Source organism: Aegilops tauschii, chromosome 6, assembly GCF_002575655.3.
Source record: "Aegilops tauschii subsp. strangulata cultivar AL8/78 chromosome 6, Aet v6.0, whole genome shotgun sequence".
NCBI classification, from domain to species: Eukaryota; Viridiplantae; Streptophyta; class Magnoliopsida; order Poales; family Poaceae; genus Aegilops; species Aegilops tauschii.
This window is the reverse complement of record NC_053040.3, coordinates 73,236,475-73,258,149: the sequence shown is the minus strand read 5'-3', so window position 1 is coordinate 73,258,149 and position 21,675 is coordinate 73,236,475. Positions and strand designations below refer to the sequence as shown.

The window sequence follows — 21,675 nt, the reverse complement described above, 5'->3', positions numbered from 1 at the left end:
TGGGAAAGGGGGCAACTCACTGGTGGCGCGACAACGAGGAACAGGCTCGGGGGCGCACGCGGCGACGGGGAGGAGGGCCCGGCGATGGAGCTGGAGGCCGGCGATGACGAGAGGAACGGGCTCGGGGCGCACATGGCTACGGGAAGGCCGACGACGACGAGGAACGGGCTCGGGGGCGCACGCGGCAACGGGGAGGAGGCCGGCGACGGTCAGCGGGACCGTGGACGGCGACGACGATGGGGCGGGGGCAGCGGACAGCTTCGGGGCAGCCTGGCGGCGTCGATGTTGTCGGCGTGGTCGGGGGCAACTGCGAGATGGAAGTGAAAAAATTCTTAAGTGTTGGTTATATAGGAAAGCCTTTGGTCCTGGTTCATGGCATCAACCGGGACCAATGCCCCCTTTAGTCCCGGTTGGTGCTACCAACCGGGACCAAAGGCCTTGTGCTGCCCTTGGCCAAAAAGTTTAGTCCCACCTCGCTAGTTGAGAGGGGCTCGGAGTGGTTTATAAGCCCCACTGCCGCTGCCCTCTCGAGCTCCTCTCAAATGCAGGCTTACGGGCCTAAACTCACTGTATCTGCCTGTGGGCCTACTGGGCCTTCTGCGGGCCTGAATCCTGGCCCACGGTTGGGTTTCTAGTCGTATTCAGGCCGTGGTGGCCTAGTAGGTGGCATTTTTTTCTAGTTTTTTTTGTTTTGTTTTTGCTTTATTTATTTTCTTATGTTTCTACTTACAGTTTTTCAGTGATTCTTTTTTCTTTTAGGTCACAAAAATTATAAACTTTCTGTTAGTGCCATTAGTTTTCAAATTTGAATAGTTTAAATTTGAATTTTTTGAAATTTGTGTGAATCACTAGTTTGTGAATAACTTTATTATAAAAATAGATTTTTGAGTGATTCTTTTTCCTGCTATTTAATTTTACTATGTTTATCATTATATTCAATTTGGTAATTTTTAGGTTATTTTAAATATTTGTTTTAATCAAAAACAGATTTTGTTATTTTAGTTTGCTATTAAAGTTTCTAACAAAAAATTTCTTTATGAAATTTCTTTTTGCTTTTAATGTTTTGAACAGAAAATACTTTGATAATTTTAGTTGCATAAATTTATATAATTTTAGTTTCAAATATACTAGAGGTTTATAAAAGCTTTTTAGTTGATTCCTTTTGCTATTAGAGTTTTATAAAAGCTTTTTAGTTGATTCTTTTTACTATTGAAGAATACTATAGTTTTGTTTTAGTTGATCATAACAGAATATTTTAATTGATTATTTTTAGTTTATTCTTTTTGCTATTAGTTCATTCTTTGAGCTAAATGACCCTGAAATTGAAAAGCACTACAAATGAACTCTGAAAAGGTTGAAAGTTGGCATGGTATCATCATTTCACCCACATAGCATGTGCTAAAAAGTTGAGAGGGTTACGACAAAAACTGGATACACTTCGTGTACAAAATGGACAATCTCTTTCGAAGTATCAGGGGTTCGGACGAAAACTCGTCTGTTACAAAGGGATTTCATGTTTTGAACTTATTTGAACTCCAGACTTTTTGTGTGTTCAAAATGCACCATTCAAAGCCACATCATCAATTTTCAACCCTTTCTGACTTCATCTGGTATTTTTCATGCATTTACTGATTTTTAAGCTAAATGACCCTGAAATTGAAAAGCACTACAAATGAACTCTGAAAAGGTTGAAAGTTGGCACTATAGGAGCATACCACATCACCCAGTACTTTCTCTCGATTTTTCTCCACTGCGACCCGTCAGCGGGTGCTCTCAACTTCCCGTCTTTCTTACGGTCCTTTCTGTGCCATATCAACTTGGCATGCTCTTTGTTTCTGAACAGACGTTTCAACCGTGGTATTATAGGAGCATACCACATCACCTTGGCAGGAACCCTCTTCCTGGGGCGCTCGCCGTCAACATCACCAGGGTCATCTCGTCTGATCTTATACCGTAATGCATCGCATACCGGGCATGCGTTCAAATCCTCGTACGCACCGCGGTACAGGATGCAGTCATTAGGGCATGCATGTATCTTCTGCACCTCCAATCCTAGAGGGCATACAACCTTCTTTGCTGCATACGTACTGTCAGGAAATTCGTTATCCTTTGGAAGCTTCTTCTTCAATATTTTCAGTAGCTTCTCAAACCCTTTGTCAGGTACATCATTCTCTGCCTTCCACTGTAGCAATTCCAGTGTGGTACCGAGATTTGTGTTGCCATCTTCGCAATTGGGGTACAACCCTTTTGTTGTGATCCTCTAACATGCGATCGAATTTTAGCTTCTCCTTTTTTACTTTCGCACTGTCTCTTTGCATCAACAATGACCTGGCGAAGATCATCATCGGGCACATCGTTTGGTTCATCTTGATCCTCAGCTTCCCCCGTTGCAGCATCACCATATTCAGGGGGCACATAGTTGCCATCATCCTCTTCTTCTTCGCTGTCTTCCATCATAACCCCTGTTTCTCCATGCTTGGTCCAAACATTATAGTGTGGCATGAAACCCTTATAAAGCAGGTGCGTGTGAATGGCTTTCGAGTCAGAGTAAGACCTCGTATTCCCACATATAGGGCATGGACAACACATAAAACCATTATGCTTGTTTGCCTCAGGTACTGCAAGAAAATTATGCATGCCCTCAATGTACTCGGAGGTGCGTTTGTTACCATACATCCATTGCCGGTTCATCTGCGTGCATTATATATAATTAAGTGTATCAAAAACCATTACAGAACATCATGAATAGATAAGTGACCAAATTAATAGAAGTTCATCATCACATTAAAACCAAAGTACATACATAGTTCTCATTGAACAACATATAGCTCTCCAGAGCATCTAATTAAACCGTAAATTGAAACTATGTAAAACATTTCAATGCAACAACAAATGCGATCATAATCGCAACTAAGGTAACAATTGATCCAACGGCATAATGATACCAAGCCTCAGTATGAATGGCATATTTTATTGTCTTAATAATCTTCAAGCGCATTGCATCCATCTTGATCTTGTGATCATGGACGACATCCGCAACATGCAACTCCAATATCATCTTCTCCTCCTCAATTTTTTTCAATTTTTCCTTCAAGTAATTGTTTTCTTCTTCAACTAAATTTAACTCTCGACAATAGGGTCGGTTGGAATTTCCGGTTCACATACCTCCTAGATAAAAAAATCTATGTCACGTTGGTCGGCATAATTGTCATAAACAATAAATGAACCAAATAGTTATAAAAGATAATATATACCACATCCGAATCATAGACAGGACGAGGGCCGACGGAGGCGGATACCAAAACCATCGCACAACATAATAACAAACAATAATAAAAGTAAGAAAATTACACAAGTATCTATCTAAATCATACAAGTAAGAACTTTTTTCTTTTAGAAAGAAGATAAGATCAAGAGGCTCACCACGGTGGTGCCGACGACGAGATCGGCACGGGCGATCGATGGCGGTGAGGACAGGGACGGGACAGGACGGACCGCCAAACCTAGACAAATCTTGAGGAAAATGGAGCTTGGACAAGGAGCTTTGAGAGGAGAAAGATTAAGTGTAGCTCGGGCATTTCATCGAACACCTCATGTGCATAGGAGGTGAGCTAGAGCACCACAAAGCTCTCCCATGCACGGCCGGCCAAAAAAATAGAGCACTCCACTGCTCTGCTCGCGGGCGAGGTGGTATATATAGGCATCTCATTGGTCCCAGTTCGTGGCTGGAACCAGGACTAAAGGACCCCCTTTGGTCCTGGTTCCAGCCATGAACCGGGACCAATGGTTGTGGGCCAAGGGCGAGGCCCATTGGTCCCAGTTCGTGTCTGGAACCGGGACTAAAGGGGGTAGACGAACCAGGACCAATGCCCCACGAGGCCCGGCCGGCCCCCTGGCCTCACGAACCGGGACCTATGCCACCATGGGTCCCGGTTCATGACTAAACCGGGATTAATGGGCTTACCTGCCTGGACCAAAGCCCTGTTTTCTACTAGGGTAGGTAGGCGAGAGAGGCGCCCCCCAACTGTACCCTGCATCCCAGTGGCTAGGAAGAAGAGATATGACCAGAGGACAGAGTTCCCGGAGCAGTCTGAAAACACGACCTCTGTGAGAAGGTACCACAGGTAGGCCCTCGCGTACTGCTCCACCGTACCCCCATCGGCATTTACGGGGCATTTCTTCCGGTTCTTCAGGAGCCAGGGCAGCGATACACCGGATGTTCGGTTACCCTTAGTGTCGGGGCAGTCATCGATGAGGGTGGTAGCCCTCTGCTGCGAGTTGGTCCTCTCCACTCGCCCGGTGAGTGCATGACCTTCGATCGGTAGGGCCGTAATCATCCCCCAATCCTCGAGGGTCACCGTCATCTCCCCGCATGGGAGATGGAAATTATGCGTCTTGGGTCGCCACCGGTCAATCAAAGCGGTGAGAGCTACATGGACGAGCGTCGGCGGCTGACGCTTGAACAGTAGGACGAAACCCAACAGTCGGGCTCTCCTGAAGTACGGCGTGTAGCGCTCGTCATACTCCATCTTCACGGCATTCGTGTGACCCTGCATGCGCAGTGGTAGGAGCATCTGTCAAAAAGTGGACGCCAAAAGTTAGTAACTTATTTTCATCAATCCCAAAACTTTGGTTCAATATTTCGACCATAGTACTTACCACTCCGTTCTCTATGAAATGGGCACGATGACCCTTGTCAAACGCGTATTCAAACATGGAGTACCACTTGCCAATGTTGCCCGCAAGAGGTGCCCGCCTAAATAAAATTTCATAAACATAAGCATTATAAGCATAAGCATAAATAAAAAATGAAACATGGTTGATTCATTCATACACCATTCATATATTTATTCATACAATATTCATATATAACATCCACATGCATCATATATCAAAACAAATTCCTCCAACATGCATCATATCATCATTTTTCTAACAAAAAAATTATAAACTAGGGTTCATCTTGAGGGTTCACCATTTTTTCTCCAACAACATCCACTATACATCTTGCATCATATCATATCAACATGCATCATATATCAAAACAAATTCCTCCAACATTCATCATATCATCATTTTTTAACAATTTTTTTATAAACTAGGGTTCATCTTGAGGGTTCACGATTTTATCTCCAACAACATCCACAATACATCTTGCATCATATCATATCAACATGCATCATATATCAAAACAAATTCCTCCAACATGCATCATATCATCATTTTTCTAAACTAAAAAAAATATGAACTAGGGTTCATCTTCACACTACCATTCGAACTAGTGAGTAGTGTTCATATTCAACACCACTAGTGATTAGAGAACATCTAAAATCAACCTAAAACAATCCTAGGTAAAAAAATCCAATCTTAGTTCAAAAATAGGGGTGATTTGAAGCAAATAATGGGTCGAATTGGAAGCTATTTGACTAAAAGTAATTGGAGGGATTGGAGGAGCTTACTTTTCTTTCTTCGGAGCCATCTCGATCCGCAAAAACGGTGAAGAAACAAAGAAGATCCAAGGGGAGGAGTAGAGAGGGGCGAGCAAGAGCAAGAACTCTGTTCTTGGCGGCTGGGAGGAGAGGGGATGGGGGAGATGGGGCTGGGGCGGGTGCGTCGGCCCGTATAACTGCTCGCACCCTACCGCCAGGGTCCACGGCGGTAAGGTTATACAGGCTACCACCAGGGACAGTGGCAGTAGGGGGGACGGAGGGGGACGATGGCCGTCTGGGGCTGCTGACGTGGATTAGCCCTGGCGGTAGGATGTGTAACCCTACCACCAGGACCCATGGCGGTAAGAAAAAGAGTCAGATTTCAAAACAAAATCGAACGAGGGTCAGATCCTGAAAATCTTTGCTAAAAGGGTCAAAACACGAAATTCGGCCCCTGCAATTGAATTGAGATCATTCATGATTGTTGTTTTGATGGAAACTTCCATGAAAGTGTATATTAGTGTTTCCTTTGCTCTGACCCCACAAATTCACCAGCGTCAACAACCTACACAATCATATGAGCCACCGTTGATCCGAGCAAATAATGATAATGGTTAACTAAGCACGAGACGAAATATTTACCTGTTCTCGTGGATTGTAATCACAACGATCATATCGATGCAAGTCACAACATTCAAGACAAAAAAAATCTTGCATTGCTTTTGCAAAAAATTCTCATAATATACATCATGGTAATACAACTCAGACCGCACAACAACACACTTCATGGTGTGCATGATCTTTAAGACATCTTACTTGCCGGGGACAAAGTTCGTGGCAAACGCCCATGCGTTGTTGTTGACTGGGTCAGCGATGTGGTCAGCGAGGTTCTCAAGTGGGCCCTTGCCCGTGACGATAGCTTGGACAAAGAAGCCGAACATTGAGAACATGGCAAGGCGACCATTCTTGATCTCCTTCACCTTGAGCTCGGCGAATGCCTCAGGGTCGTCGGCTAGGCCCAGAGGGTCGAAGCTGCCTCCTGGGTATAGTGGGTCGACGATCTCACCGAGTGGGCCACCAGCAACGCTGTACCCCTCGACGGCACCCATGAGGACGACCTGGCATGCCCAAATAGTTAGGATGCTTTGCGCGTGCACAAGACTGGGGTTGCCGAGGTAGTGAGACCACCTTCACTAAAGATTTGGGAGCCGGCCTTGAACCAAACAGCCTCGCCAAACTTGACGCCGTTGCGGGCGAGCAACTCAGGGAAGACGCAACCAAGTGCCCCAAGCATGGCCCAACGACAGTGGATCACTTCCAGCTCCCGATTCTTGGAGAAGGTCTCGAGGTCAGCCGAAAGTCCAGCAGTGTCCCAACCATAATCGCCTGGGAACTCACCGATGAGGTAGCTCGGGGGCTCACGAGAGAGTGGGCCGAGGTAGAGCACACGGTCGGCACCGTACCATGGGCTACCAGAGGTAACCTGTTTCACCTTCGCTGCAGTCTTACGCATGGTGACACGGGCCTCACCGAAGAGAGCCGATGACGGTATGTTCTTCATCATCTTGCCGGCAAAGGACGAGGAGGAAAGGGACATGGCAGTCGCTGCCATTGGAGAGCTAAGACTGGAGTCTGCTGTATGGGTTCTCCAAGAGAGGCGTGAGTGTGAATATGACTTGATAGGAGAGGGGGATGTGGCTACTTAAGGCAGCGGAAGGTGGGATAGGGCAGGTGTCTAAGCTTTACAAGATAAACATGGATAGAGAGAAAAATCCCCTCCTCTGGCGCTCCCACGGGCGGCAGGGGAGGAAACCCTAGTCGCCGCCGAACCGCGACCCTCTCCCCATCCCTCCCCTCGCTGCCGCCAGGGCGTGCTGGCGGGCGAAGCCCGCCCGGCATGGGCGGCGGCGGGGCGCTCTCTCCTTCTCGCGAGGCGGGATCGTCGTGGGGCGATCTACCCTGGCCGGAACGCGGCGTTGTGCGGGGCGCGGCGACGCTGGGCTGCCACGGTGGCTGGTGTGGAGGGCTGCACGAGGCGGGATGCGTGCTGGTGATGGTTGCGGCGGCCGGTGGTCGTTCTGCCGGATCTGGACGACGCGGGGGTGGTGGCACCTGTGCTAGGCAGAGTCGGGCGAGATCCCCTTCGGGCTGGCATCCGTGGTGCATGCGGTTTTGCTGGTTGCTCGCCGGATTCGTCCTGTAGCTTGCGCTCGGCCTTGATCGGCGCCGAGGCAGGTCGGGGAGGCATCCCCCGGGTGCTCGAGATGTGCTATTGGTGGCTGTGCTAGATGTGCAGCTACTGACACCGGTGGAGTCCGACGGCCCTTCTCCATGGAGGCGGGACAGGGCGGTGGTGGTCATCTCCTCCGTCGGAGGTGGTCGGCCTGAGGCTAGGTGGTCGGATCTCCAGATCCGTCATCTAGTCCTGGCTACGAGTCGGGGAAACATGATTGCCGGAGAAAACCGAGCCGACGGCAGGCAATGGCGGCGTCCTCGCCGTTACCTTGATGGAGGCATCGTCGTGTAACTACTGTCGACCCACTCGTGCTGCTCCGGGGGAAACCCTAGGATCTGGTGTTCCAGATCGGACGATGGCGGCACTGCGGTGTCGTTTCTCTCTTGGGAGCATCGTTTCTGGAGCAGCGCTGGAAGTCAGAGGCAGGAGGTGGAGCGGCTTCATCTTGCACGGAGCTTCGGTGGAGATGTCAAGTCATGCCTGACCGACAGGTGCTACGCTTTGTCCTGCCTGGTCGGCAGGTGCTACGCACGATAGATCTTCCAAGGACTTCAAGCCGTGTCGGCTGCTGGTACTTGGCAGCATGGCGCTGAGGTGTATGAGTGGCGACCGCGACGTGCTCAGCTGTTTGCGCGCAGGGAGGAGGTGTCGTTGGGCGCCATGGTGGCGTCGACGATAGCTGGACCGAGCAAGGTTGATGCATCAGTACAGTTCTGAAGATGGAGCGGTGGCAGTTGGCGGCGGCGGCCTCTGAGAGCACGCCGGACCAGTGTGTGCCCCAGACCCGGCAAGTGGCTAGGTTGGGGTCTCAGGTCTTAGATGTTAGGCTTGGCTGCGATGTCTGTTTGGTATTAGGCCCAGGCTATCTGCGCCCCTTCATCAACTGGATAGGTGTAGCGACAGTTTGTTGCTTAGACGGCGGCTTTAGTCTTACTGTTATATGACTTTGTAAGGTCTTGTGAGAATAATTAATAAAGTGGCTGTATGCATCGCCCAGATGCAGAGGCCGGGGGTCATCCTCCTTTTCTAAAAAAAATTTGGTGCTGCAGAGATCTCTTCGTGTCAGAACACTTGGAGCAGCGAGAACCAGGAAATGCGTATTGCCGCGAGCTTGTGGCTAGAAGTGGCTGTGACCAGGATCTCCTTGGAGACTGCTGATTGGATCAAGTGTGAGTGAGATCTGCACTAGGAAGCATCGCGCAGCGTCACACCGCTAGCTGTTGTCCTCATGTATCCTTTAGCGTTCAGAAATCTAAAATCAGAATAGGCCGTGGTAAAAGATCACATTATTGAGCCAAATTCCATACATAAAACTAAATATATTCATTTTTTCTCGGAAAAATGTAGGTACACCTTAATTTTCCATTCAACTAACAAGTAAATTAACTTATTTAATTTACATCTGCACATTCTGTATGTTTTAGATTAAAGTAAATGACTTACGGATCCGGATCTGTAGAACCTGGATATTGGCGCATCCACTAAAGCATTTTAACTTAAAAAAGAGTAAAAAAGAAGAGACAGAGAAAAGAATTAAACAAATTCTGTAGCGAACGTGGTCGAGTGTTCTACTCATGAAGGAAGTTCGCCAAGAATTGACTTCCGTGTTCTTCTAGGAAAGAAAACAAAATCGCAACATCAAAAATCTTGAATAGTAACTTTTATACAGATTTGACTTTTTTTTAGAACGAAGGCTCAGAAGAGCCCGGCTTTGAATTAACAAAGCCATCAACCGGCCAGGATTACAAAAACACCAACTAACAAGAAAAGCAAAAAGAAAAACAAGCGGCTGATACAAGGAGCCAAGCGAAACAGATTCTAAGGCAGCAGCGATAGCAACACGCCAGGCTGCTGCCATCACCCTACAGGACGACCTACACCATCCGGACAAGCTATGGACTTGAGAGGATGCACCACGGCGCAAGCTTCGTGATCGTAGCCCAACTCGAAGACAGAACATACACTCCTCTGGAACTGCCACTGCAAAGGGCCCCTGCCCTCTCATCCTGGCTCGAAGGATGCCGCACCGGCAGGCGGCAGCTCGGTTCACCCTAGAACCCAGAGGAAGACGTCCAAGCTGCGCATGAGGAAGGAACTAGGAGCAGACCTGCTAGCACAGAGCACACCATTCCGAGCACCGTCGCCGTCCGCGGTTAAGCCACACCGAAGGGCTAGAGCTGTCGGCCACAGTCGCAGCAACACGGGAAACAACGATGAGCCACCGAAGAAAAGGCGATGAAGCGCCGAGCCAAGCTGCCACCCGCCACCATCGCACCCACAACCTGACTCTCTCGCCGCCCCTGCGATCCCCGGACTGCGCCTCCAAGAAGGAACACGACACGGATGTGTCGTCGCCGCCCGAAACAGGGGACCTAGGCTTTCACCTAGCAGGGAACGGAAGGAGGGGAAGAAGGATCCTCACCACAGCCTCCAGGGAGGAGAACGACGCCCGTGGCGACGCCTGCGATGTGGCTGCGCCGGCCAGGGGTTTCCCCCGGATCCAACCCCACTCGACGAGATCCGCGCTGCCGGCGCCCGAGAAGAACGGCCAAAGCCGCTAGGACCCGGATCCGGCGATGGAAGGAGCAGATCGGGGCGGAGAGGGTGAGATGCATCTGGCGGCCGCAACCGCGCAGGGGAGGCCGCACACCGGCGCCCGTGGACCGACGCCTCCTCGTCCCCCGCGAGACCGAGGGAGGCGCCTCACTAGCTCCGGCCGGAATGGCCCGCTGCCCGGGCCACCCTGCGCTCTCCGCCCGGGGCCGTCGCCCCGGATGCCGAGACCCTCCACGCGAAGTGGAGCCGCCAGATCCCCCGCCGCCACCTTCATCGGTGTCGAGCGCACGCCGGCGCACACCTCTGGCGGCGGCGGAGGGGAAGGGGAGGGGGGAGGAGGGGTGCGGCGGCGGCGGTTAGGGTTTCCCCCGAGTCGCCTCAGAGGAGACGACGCGGGGGCGGGGGGGGGGGGTCCCTGTGATGTGGGAAAGATTGATTCCTCTCTCTCTCTCGATTTGACCTTTTGTTTGCACAAAAGACCATGGGAGTCGCTCCTTCACGAAACTTTACATGTGAGTATAACATTAGACCATGTCTTTACACAAAGTTACAGAATTCTTTATCATTTTTGCTATTTTAAAAATATCTTTTCAATACAGGTGCATCTAGACCCAGGTTCCACTGGGTATTTTCGCTCATTATACTGCTACTGAAATAAACATGTTAGCTTTGGTAAATAAAAATACTACTAATTTAACCCTAAATGAAAATATTCATCCTTTCTTAATAATCTTGTACAAACAAAAAAAATCAAAGTGCCTAACATTACAACATAAATTAGGAAAATAAAATGATGGAGGCTATTACTTTGATATTAAACTAGTGTTTGTTTAAGATGTTAGTTTCCCAAATTTCTGGGATAACGTACACGCATATCTTTGTTTTTATCTGATGCTAGACGACTCCAAATACATTGCATGCATGTGATCACAAATAATATTATCGTTTCGCAACATTGCCGTATAAATTCACATACTACTTCAAAACATCAGTGTTGAGTCAATTTCATCTGCGTGCTTATGCTTTTTACTTAATTTTTTTTCAAAAAGGGGTATCCCCGGCCTCTGCATCAGAACGATGCATACAGCCATATTGTTGATAAGCAAAAGGTTCAATAAAAGTCTTCATGTCTGAAGAAAGAAAAGAGACTCACACAGAGCCCAAGCAAAATAACAGGATAGCCACAACCGGCAGGCAAAAAGATAAGATAGGAAACTAAACATCTATCCTATTACATGACCGCCATCCAAACCGGTTGAAGATATTCCGTGCTACCGTCTCCCATCGGATAGATCCAGTAACCAGACGCTACCTGGCCTCCGTCGGAGTGAGTAGCGACCACATACGGATCAGTGCAGTGGCTCGGAAGATAACCTGCAAGAAATGAATATTTGTTGTTCTAATAAAAACCAAATCATTTCTGCAGTTCCAAACTGCCCATAACAAAGCACATACTCCTACACGGATATGTCTCGCTATTTCTGGTTCTATCCCATCTAGCCACGTCCCAAATAACCTGTTGATAGTATTCGGAGGAGTAATATTAAATGCTATGTGGACCGACCGGCACAGAATTTTTGCCAATGGGCAGTCAAGAAAGAGGTGTTTGATGGATTCGTCACTACCACAGAAAATACATCTTGTGGATCATGTCTAGTTGCGTTTTGCCAAATTGTCCTTAGTTAGAGTGACTTGTTTATGGACAAACCACATAAACACTTTGATTTTTAAAGGCACTTTGACTTTCCAAACATGTTTCGAACGAGGAATAGAGCTAGAGTTGATGACATCCAAATACATGGATTTAACCGAAAACTCTCCATTCTTTGTTAGTTTCCAGAGCAACTGGTCGGGCTGTTGAGATAGGTGAACATCCATCAATCTTCTCACAAGATGGAGCCAAACTTCCCAACGGTTTCCCGCTAGCGTCCTCCTGAATTGAATATTAAGAGGATTGGACTGTAATACTGTTGCAACGTAAGCGTCTCTTCGCTGAGCAATATTATAGAGAGAAGGATATTGGAGTGCAAGGGGCGTCTCCCCTAGCCATGTATCATCCCAGAACCTCGTGGTAGTACCATTTTCAACTACAAATTTTGTCCTGTTGAAAAAGACCGATTGCACTCTCATCAGTCCTTTCCAAAAAGGAGAATCAGTCGGCCTTACGGTCACCTGAGATAGTGTTTTGGATTGAAGGTACTTATTCCACAGAATCTGGGCCCACGTGGCATCCGTCTCTACAGATAGCTTATACAACCACTTGCTGAGTAAACATCTGTTCTTCACCTCTAAATTTTCAATGCCGATACCCCCTTGGTCTTTCGGTCTACAAATGATATCCCCTTTAGCGAGTCTGTATTTTCGTTTTAATTCATCGCTCTGCCAGAAGAAGCGCGATTGATAGAAATATAGCCTTTTCCGGACTCCAACTAGTACCTCAAAAAAGGACAAGAGAAACATAGGCATACTCGTGAGGATCGAATTAATGAGAATTAGTCGGCCTCCGTATGACATAAGCTTGCCCTTCCAGCAGCTTAGTTTTTTTTTCAAATCGATCCTCAATGCACTTCCATTCTTTGTTGGAAAGCTTGCGATGGTGGATTCGTATACCCAAATACGTGAAGGGTAAAGACCCCAATTCGCACCCGAACAATTGTTTGTAAGCTTCTTGTTCATCTTTAGCTCTTCCAAAGCAGAACAATTCACTTTTATTGAAGTTAATCTTTAACCCCGAGAATTGTTCGAACAGGCATAACACAAGCTTCATGTTCCTTGCTTTTGCCAAATCATGCTCCATGAAGATGATAGTATCATCAGCGTACTGCAGGATAGACACTCCTCTGTCAACTAAATGCGAAACGAGGCCACCTACCTGGTCGTCATCCTTAGCCCTTCCTATTAGGATTGTCAACATGTCAACCACTATGTTGAACAGAATCGGTGACATCAGGTCTCCTTGCCTCAGACCCTTGTGTGCCTGAAAGTAATGACCTATGTGATCATTCACTTTGATTCCAACACTCCCTTTTTGCGTGAAAGAATCTACCTGGTTTCTCCAGGACTGATCGAATCCTTTCATACGCAAGGCCTGCTGAAGAAAAGGCCATCTTACCTTATCGTACGCTTTCTCAAAATCCACTTTGAAAACCACCCCATCTAGTTTTTTCGTGTGGATTTCATGGAGAATTTTATGTAGGACCACAACCCCTTCTAGGATGTTTCTGTCCGGCATGAAAGCAGTTTGAGATGGCTGCACCACAGAATGCGCAATCTGCGTAAGCCTATTAGTCCCAACCTTGGTGAAAATTTTAAGCTAACATTAAGAAGACAGATCGGCCTGAACTGTTCAATCCGCACGGCCTCTGTTTTCTTAGGAAGCAAAGTAATTATTCCGTAATTCAAGTGAAATAGCTGCAAATGTCCAGAAAATAAATCATGGAACATCGGGAGCAAGTCACCCTTAATAATGTGCCAACACTTCTTATAAAACTCCGCCGGAAAACCATCCGGCCCTGGAGCTTTATTATTCTTCATTTCTGAAATTGCCTCAAACACCTCTTTCTCCGAAAATGGGGCGGTCAAAATATCGTTCTCATCCCTTCTAGCTGAGGCACATCCTCAGCCCTCGACTCATCCAAGGATACAAAATTATCCTCAGGCGGCCCAAACAACTGCTTATAGTAATTGGTGATGTATAATTTTAGGTTCTCCTGTCCTAAAATCGTCCCCTCATCTTGCTCGAGCTGAAAGATTCTCTTCTTTCGATGCTTGCCATTCGCAATCATATGGAAGAATTAAGTGTTATCATCCCCTTGGACGATTTTGCGAACTTTAGCTCGCAGTGCTCACTTCAATTCCTCTTCTCGAAGCAGTTCTTTCAGTCTCATTTCCGCCTCCACTTTAGTTTCCAGCTCCCTGGTATCTAGAATGGAGGACTCGACTTTTAAATCTAGGGATTGACTAAGTAAAAGGAGCCTTTCCTTTTCAACCTTATAAATCCCACTTAAATGTTTGGCCCATCCACGTAAGAAACGTCTTAGGTGTCTTATCTTGTTTTGCCATCTTTGAACATTCGACCTCCCTCCTGAATCTTTAGCCCATTCTCTCGCTATCAGATCTAGGAACCCTTCTCTTTCAAGCCACGCTAATTCGAAAGAAAAAGTGTTCTTGTTCCCCAGGTGCGTTGCCTCTCCAGAGTCAACCAGCAACGGTGTATGGTCGGAAATCGCGCGTGATAATGCTTGGACTGTCACCAGGGGAAATTTCAGCTCCCATTCGACGCTAGCAAGGACACGATCCAACTTCTCAAATGTCGGGATTGGTAACGTATTGGCCCAAGTGAATTTTCTACCGGACAGCTCTATCTCTCTAAGATCCAAACTTTCAATGATTGTATTAAACATAAACGACCATCTGCCGTCAAAGTTATCATTGTTTTTTTCCTCCCGTCTTCGAATAATGTTAAAATTGCCCCCAACCAGAATTGGGAGCTGCTCGCTACCACAAATACGGACTAGATCCGCCAAAAAGTCTCGTTTTAGTTCAGGCCGCGTGGCGCCATACACCGCCACCAAAGCCCAATTAAACCCATCAGCCTTCGATCTGACCTGAAACTTAACTGCAAAATCACCCATAACCACATTGCGGACTTCCAACGTATCGCATTTAACCCCAAGTAAAATCCCACCGGATCTTCCTCTTGGAGGTAGGCAATGCCAATCGAATTCGACACCTCCCGATAAAGTACTAAGAAACTGGGGAGTAAAATTATCCCTGCCAATTTCGGAGAGGGCGATAAATTCCAACTTGTGTTCTATAGAAGCATCCGCTAGAAACCTTCTTTTAGCCAAGTCCTTAAGACCTCTGCTATTCCAAAAGATTCCTTTCATACTTCATCATGAAATTTTTTAGTGGCCCGGATCCTAGCACTTCTACGCACAGCCGAAGCCGGATAAATCTTTTGTTTCCACTTGCATTTAGGCTTGTTTTGTTCCTCTACTCGGTCCTCACAACCAAGCTCAGTTGACCTAACCACCTGAGAATCTGCAAGAATGGAATCCCTAGGGGAGATAGAACACTCATCCTCCTCAGTTTCAGGAAGAGAGGGTGCAAGATCCACACAAAAGCTATCAAGTATCCTAACTCCCAACGCATCTACATCCGAGTCGTTCATAGGTTTAACAGCCGCTAAGTTTTGAATCATTTCTAAGGCACGTTCCGCTTCAGATCTAGGTTATCATTAATGGATTTAGAAATTTCACTACCATTACTACCTAGTGAAACTCCCAACTGATTTGCATTATGAATAATCTCATCATTAGAAAAATGCAAAAAAGAATTGGAGGTGTTGACTGACATACCCATAGTGACCTCAATGTCACGAAGCTTGGCCGCCCGCATGGTGCACCTTAGCTGCATGTCATCAACATCCGGCTGATCCTGGAGGCGACAACTCATCCATCGACCTTCGGACACAGGATCCGGAATCCCTCCAAAGGCGATGATCTCATCCCGCGTTTAATTTTTATGTGTTTAGCTCTTAAATTAGCACAGAAATGTGTGTTTCCACTTCAGATAACAATGCCCTGGTGGTGAACCGAACCACATGGCTTTGGGATGTGGTCGCTTTGGGGAGTTCTTTTTGTGAAAGAAAGGAAGGATTGCTTGAAATATATAATGGGGGGCAGGGGAGGGTGAAGGCTTTCGCTGGAGTGGTTGGGTTGGGGGAGGGCAGTTAGCTCGGATAGATACAATCTTGCATTCTTTCTGATTGATGGTACAATCTTGGGCTATTGTTCAGGTAATGTGTCAGGTGAAAACGATCAATATTAGTTGAGTGGTGAAATTGGGTAAGAACAAAAAAGATTGGTTCAAGAATTGGATCAGTATAAAAATGTCTAGAAGTTAGGTAGTTCTTAGATGATTGACATTTGCTGACAGAATAGCCTCATTAGTTTAGGGGCAACGAGACATCACCTGAGAGGGTGGTGATTACGGCATGGGATACCGGGGATGATCGTGTGGGACACAATGTTGTTCTAGCTTTCAGGATTGGACCAGGATTAATTTGGATTCATATACTAGACCTACTTGCATTCATCCTAGGAGTTACTAACAATGGTTGCTTTATGTTAGGTCTGATAAATTTTAAGTAGTAGCACGGAGGCACTTCTGCACTGGACAAATCTAACGATGTTTTAGCTGGTGAGAATGATTTTTTTTAGAATCACGGGGGGGGGGGGGGGGGGGGAGCTCCCCACCTGAATATATTACTCAAAAGCCGCCAAGGCAGCAAGCACAGAATTACAAAGGCACCGCGCAGCGTGCAGAGAGGTAGGAACGCCACGAGGAGACGTCCTCCTTGTCACATGTTGCCATGAGACGATGTGACCAAAGGTCTAGGTCAAAGATAAGAGCCCTGAGGGTTATTACAGAACGTTGGTCAATGTTTCTAAACAACATGTCATTGCACGCAGCCCATATCTTCCAAAGGAGAGACATGAGAATAATTGGCCAAGTCTTGTGTGGCAGGTGGTGAGGTAATGGAGTGTCCCAAAGGTCGATGATGTCCTCCACCTGTGGTAGGATGCCTACCCGCTGCCAGACTCGGTTGGCAAGGGGGCAGGTGAGAAAGAGATGCATGGAGTCCTCAGGTAGCATGGCACAACGAGGACATATGTCTGTGGAGATGATCTGCTTGTGGGCAAGGTTGGCCCTGGTGTTGAGACGATCCTTGAAGAGGAGCCAGGCAAAAAAAAAATCTTGCATGGAACCTTGGAGCGCCAAATGAGGGGAGCAAGAGGATCACTATCCAGGCCATGAGTGTGCCGTACGCATGCTTGGTGGAGAAGGCAAGACCCCGAAGTAGAAACCTTTGGTCTTCCTCAGCCGAGGGAACGAAATCCTGCAAAACAGCCAACAACGCAACAAGCTCTTGCTCTGCCAGAAGGGAGAGACGGTTAAGGAGGTTAGCTTCTAAACCGTATCGCAGCACATTAGCCAGCTTAACCAGCTGAAGAGTGGAGTGTGAGAACAGGTGAGGAAAGTGTGAGCTAGAGGTGTTGGGGTGAGCCAAGTGTCGTGCCAGAAATAAGTGTGGGTCCCACTGTTTGTTAGGACGAAGGAGATGGACTGTAGAGTGGGTATTTGCTGCGCAATGGTACGACAGAGAAAGGAGTTTTGGGGTGGGGGTGAGACTAGTGCATTTGGGTGTTGAAGATCCAACCATTCCAGCCAGGGGGTGGAGGAGGATGTCAGGGCCTTGGCTGCAAATTTCATGAGCAAGCATTTATTCCGAAGATGCAAGTTTTTGAGTCCTAGACCACCATATTTTTTCGGAATACACACGTTTTTCCATGCAATAAGGCATTGGGCTCCTGAACATGAATCCTCACCCTCCCAAAAGAAAGCTCTACGAATGGAGTCTAGGGTTTTTAAAACCTTTTTGGGGATACGAAAGACTGACATGAAGTAGGTGAGGAGGGAGTCGAGGACTGCGGAGATAAGAATGAGGCGATCACCTTTGTCAAGCAGCTTAGCACGCCAACCAGCCAGCAGCATGCGGGAGCGTTCTAGGAGGGGATCGAAGGCATTGGATGGAGGCTTAGTAGGGGAGAGAGGGAGGCCAAGGTAGGTTTGGGGGAAGGGGGCGCGTGAGCAGCCCATGGCAAGGGCGGTGTCGTTAGCAACGGTGTCATCTGTGTGTAGGGTTGCAAGCATGGTTTTGGAGAAGTTGATGGTTAGCCCAGTAACGTTGGCAAAGTTGGTTAGGATTACTCTTAGTGGTGCAGCAAATACGTAGAAGCCGAACACGAATACGTGGTGAGAGGGTATATCATTCTTGATTACTAGATCAATGTCTATATATGTCTCTAAGTTGTCCAAATCACAAAGTAAAAATGTAGAGAGATCTGAAAAATCACTGCTGCAGTATAACTGGATGCACTCTGTTTGGTTGGAAAATAAGAAATTAAACAAAATCATAGCCTTGCAATTGAGTGGGATGGATTTAGATCATTTCTCATGGTTGGCTTGATGGAAGGCCGGCAGAATATACACGAAACATAAAGCTTGGCTGAAATATCTACACTTGTGTTTCCCTCACTCGGGCCCCACAAATTCACCTGCACACATGATTATATAAGTTGCCACTCGTCTAGGCACAATACGGTAATAGTTAATTAAGCCCACCGCAAAGTGTTTATTTGCTCCTGTTATTGTGATTGTGATGATATGATCATAAAAAAAATAGTCAAATGGACGCAAGCTACGACATGGAAGGTGGAAAAATCTAACAATGCCTTTGCATAAAATTCTCATAATGTTACATCATGATAGTACAACTCAGACCATAGGACAACATGCCTTATGGCGAGCACAGTCCCAAGACACCTTACTTGCCGGGGACAAAGTTGGTGGCGAATGCCCATGCATTGTTGTTGACAGGGTCGGCGATGTGGTCAGCAAGGTTCTCAAGAGGGCCCTTGCCCGTGACGATAGCTTGGACAAAGAAGCCAAACATTGAGAACATGGCAAGACGACCATTCTTGATCTCCTTCACCTTGAGCTCGGAAAATGCCTCAGGGTCGTCAGCTAGGCCAAGAGGGTCGAAGCTGCCGCCTGGGTAGAGTGGGTCGACGATCTCACCAAGCGGGCCACCGGCAATGCGGTACCCCTCAACGGCACCCATGAGCACGACCTGGCATGCCCAAATAGCTAGGATGCTTTGCGCGTGGACGAGGCTGGGGTTGCCAAGATAGTCAAGACCACCCTCACTAAAGATTTGGGAGCCGGCCTTAAACCAAACGGCCTCACCGAACTTCACGCCATTGCGGGCCAGCAACTCCGGAAAGACACAACCAAGTGCTCCGAGCATGGCCCAGCGACAGTGGATCACTTCGAGCTCCCGGTTCTTGGCGAAAGTCTCGGGGTCAGCTGAAAGCCCAGCAGTGTCCCACCCATAGTCACCAGGAAACTCACCGGTCAGGTAGCTCGGGGGCTCACCAGAGAGTGGGCCGAGGTAGAGCACCCGGTCAGCACCATACCATGGGCTGCCAGAGGAAACCTGCTTAGCCTTCGCTGCAGTCTTGCGCATGGTCACACGGGCCTCGCCGAAGAGAGCTGGCGATGGTACATTCTTCACCGCCTTGCCAGCAAAGGTCGAGGAGGAGAGGGACGTGGTGGTCGCCGCCATTGGAGAGCTAAGAAAAATGTCTGCTGTATGGGTTCTCAAAGAAAGGTGAGAGTGTGGAGATGGCTTGACAGGAGAGGGGGAGGTAGCTATATAAGGTAGCGAGGTGGCATAGGGGATTGATGTGGTGTGTAAAGCTGACAAGATCAACATGGATAGAGAGAGAAATCTTGAGCTTTGACGCCATTGGTGCCGGAGAGATATGTTGCTCTCTCTGAACACTTGGCACATCGAGAGCCAGGAAATGGTTCTGTTGCGTGCTTGTGGCTAGGAGTGGCTGTGACCAGGATCTCCTTGGAGACAGCTGATTGGGTCACGTGTGTTAGTGAGATCTGTTAATAGTAGTGCCTGTTTCGCATGCAGCAGATTTCTTCTCTGCTGGAACCTGGAAGTAGTCAATTCAAGCTCGTTGAAAGGAATTACTAACACTAGGACGCCCTGATGTACTCCGCATATTTTAGTGTTTATAAATGGTGGATATGGTAGAATTGACCGCTGGATGAGCCTTTTTTTTTGAGTGCGCAACGATACCACTTAAATTTGGAAAACAAAATGGTGGATACGGTTACATGAAACTAATGTTAGTTTCAGATGTTATTTTCACAAATTTTTGTGATAACATACACATATATACCTTCTTTTTCACATGTCTATGACCGTACATAATAATATTGTTTGACTATATTGCACTGTGTGTTCACATATACCAGTTTTTCAGATGATGATCAAAAGATCAGAATCGAGTCAAATTCATATACGTGCTTATAAATTTCACTTATAATTGTGTATGTGTGATATTTTTACGTGTTTAGCTCTTAAATTAGGACAGGAAACCCCTTTTTTGAACCATGATTACTATGGAAATCTCATAAACAAATATAATTTGAAGTTTAACCTCTCACGCTCTGTGTGTGTGTGACTCTCATGTCGCTGTATCTTTTCTGTATTGGCCAGGACCATGCACAAAAACTATATTGTGGTAAACTCTGTTCATCTACAATATTATAATAGTTATGATTATTCAAAGTACATTTTAATATCTATGTGGACGAAAAAAATTGTGCTTCCAAGATCATGCACACCAAGTATAGTGTGCTAAACTTTATTTGCAATCGAACTTTTCTAAATACGACTATCAATGGACAAGTGATGTTGGTCTCGAGTTCTGGGGGAAAGCCTAGGTCTAACCCGTGTTGGTTATATACATGGCAATGTCGACACTTTTTATGTCGTTATCTTGTTGAAGGCATTGCTCGAATATGCTTAGACCGATTCTTCAAGGTGAAAACTCAGATTCTTACATTAGATGGTTGGATCTGGTGACGGTGATGCTCGAGCGTTGATCCTTCCTGAAGGCGTTGCTATTGAAGAAACCCATCGCATGTGTGGTATCATGAGATGGTGGTGCGGATATTGTCATTGTAGTAGTTTGCCAATCGCAGATCTTATTGCTTTGAGTTTTTTCTTTTTTCTCGCTTATGCATAGCTTTGGTCTTATATGACTTTTTGCTATTTTTCTAGTGTGTTTTGTGTATGTGTATTGGTGTTAGTTGTGTGCTCTATGTTTGTATCCTCTTGATGCTCCATTTTGAGCCAATAAAATCCACCATTTGTCAACAAAAAAAATATTAGGATGAGTCAAAGTAGTAGTAGTAGTAGTAGTAGTAGTAGTAGTAGTAGAAGATATCTTTACAACATTTATCCAAATTACAAACCATATTCACTGATGTGTTCCTCGTCAATATCTTTGAAACTAGATATGACGTTGAAAAGTTTCCATGGATTTTCTTTTGACTTGCAAGTTTACTTCCCATGCTATAGTGTATGTACTTCCCGTGTTAGTGTGTGTATTCCACATGTTAGTGTGTACATGCACCCACTGTTCTTCTTTTTGCACTTTTCTAGTAATGAAAATTCATATTGAAGATACCTTTTGAATGGTTCGTCTGAATTACGAAGCGCTTTCACCTTTATGTTCCTTGGGTTGATATATTCGTCTATGCTATTATCATATTACTACTTGTGTGTGTTGATTACACCTTATAGTTGATGCATAGGAGCATCTACAACCGGACTTCTCAAACCATCCCTCATACGCTCGCGGACACGCCCGGTCAGTCATCGGACAGGAGAGAGAAGGAAAAACATGACCCAACAGGACCCCACATATCATCCCTATATGCCCGGGCTGTCCACGAACCCTCATATTCATCTCAAATATGGGGAGGATATGAGGGCTCGTGGACGCGCCTGGGCCCGCCCGG

General features: G+C 46.8%; 1 protein-coding gene and 1 pseudogene across 1 annotated transcript; both read right to left on the bottom strand.

Moving 5' to 3' along the window:
- Positions 1-6,241: 6,241 nt before the first annotated feature.
- LOC109744144 (chlorophyll a-b binding protein, chloroplastic-like) lies at positions 6,242-7,041 on the bottom strand (annotated as a pseudogene).
- An 11,461-nt stretch (positions 7,042-18,502) lies between these two features.
- Positions 18,503-19,490, bottom strand: LOC109744137 (chlorophyll a-b binding protein, chloroplastic). The gene has a single exon (XM_020303240.4). The coding sequence runs from the start codon at positions 19,412-19,414 to the stop codon at positions 18,614-18,616; it is 801 nt and encodes a 266-aa protein (XP_020158829.1). The 5' UTR covers positions 19,415-19,490; the 3' UTR covers positions 18,503-18,613.
- Between the last annotated feature and the right edge of the window lie 2,185 nt (positions 19,491-21,675).

What these genes read in the sequence shown, in the direction of transcription:
- LOC109744137 (XM_020303240.4), bottom strand. Translation starts at nt 19,414, where the DNA reads ATGGCGGCGACCACCACGTCCCTCTCCTCCTCGACCTTTGCTGGCAAG.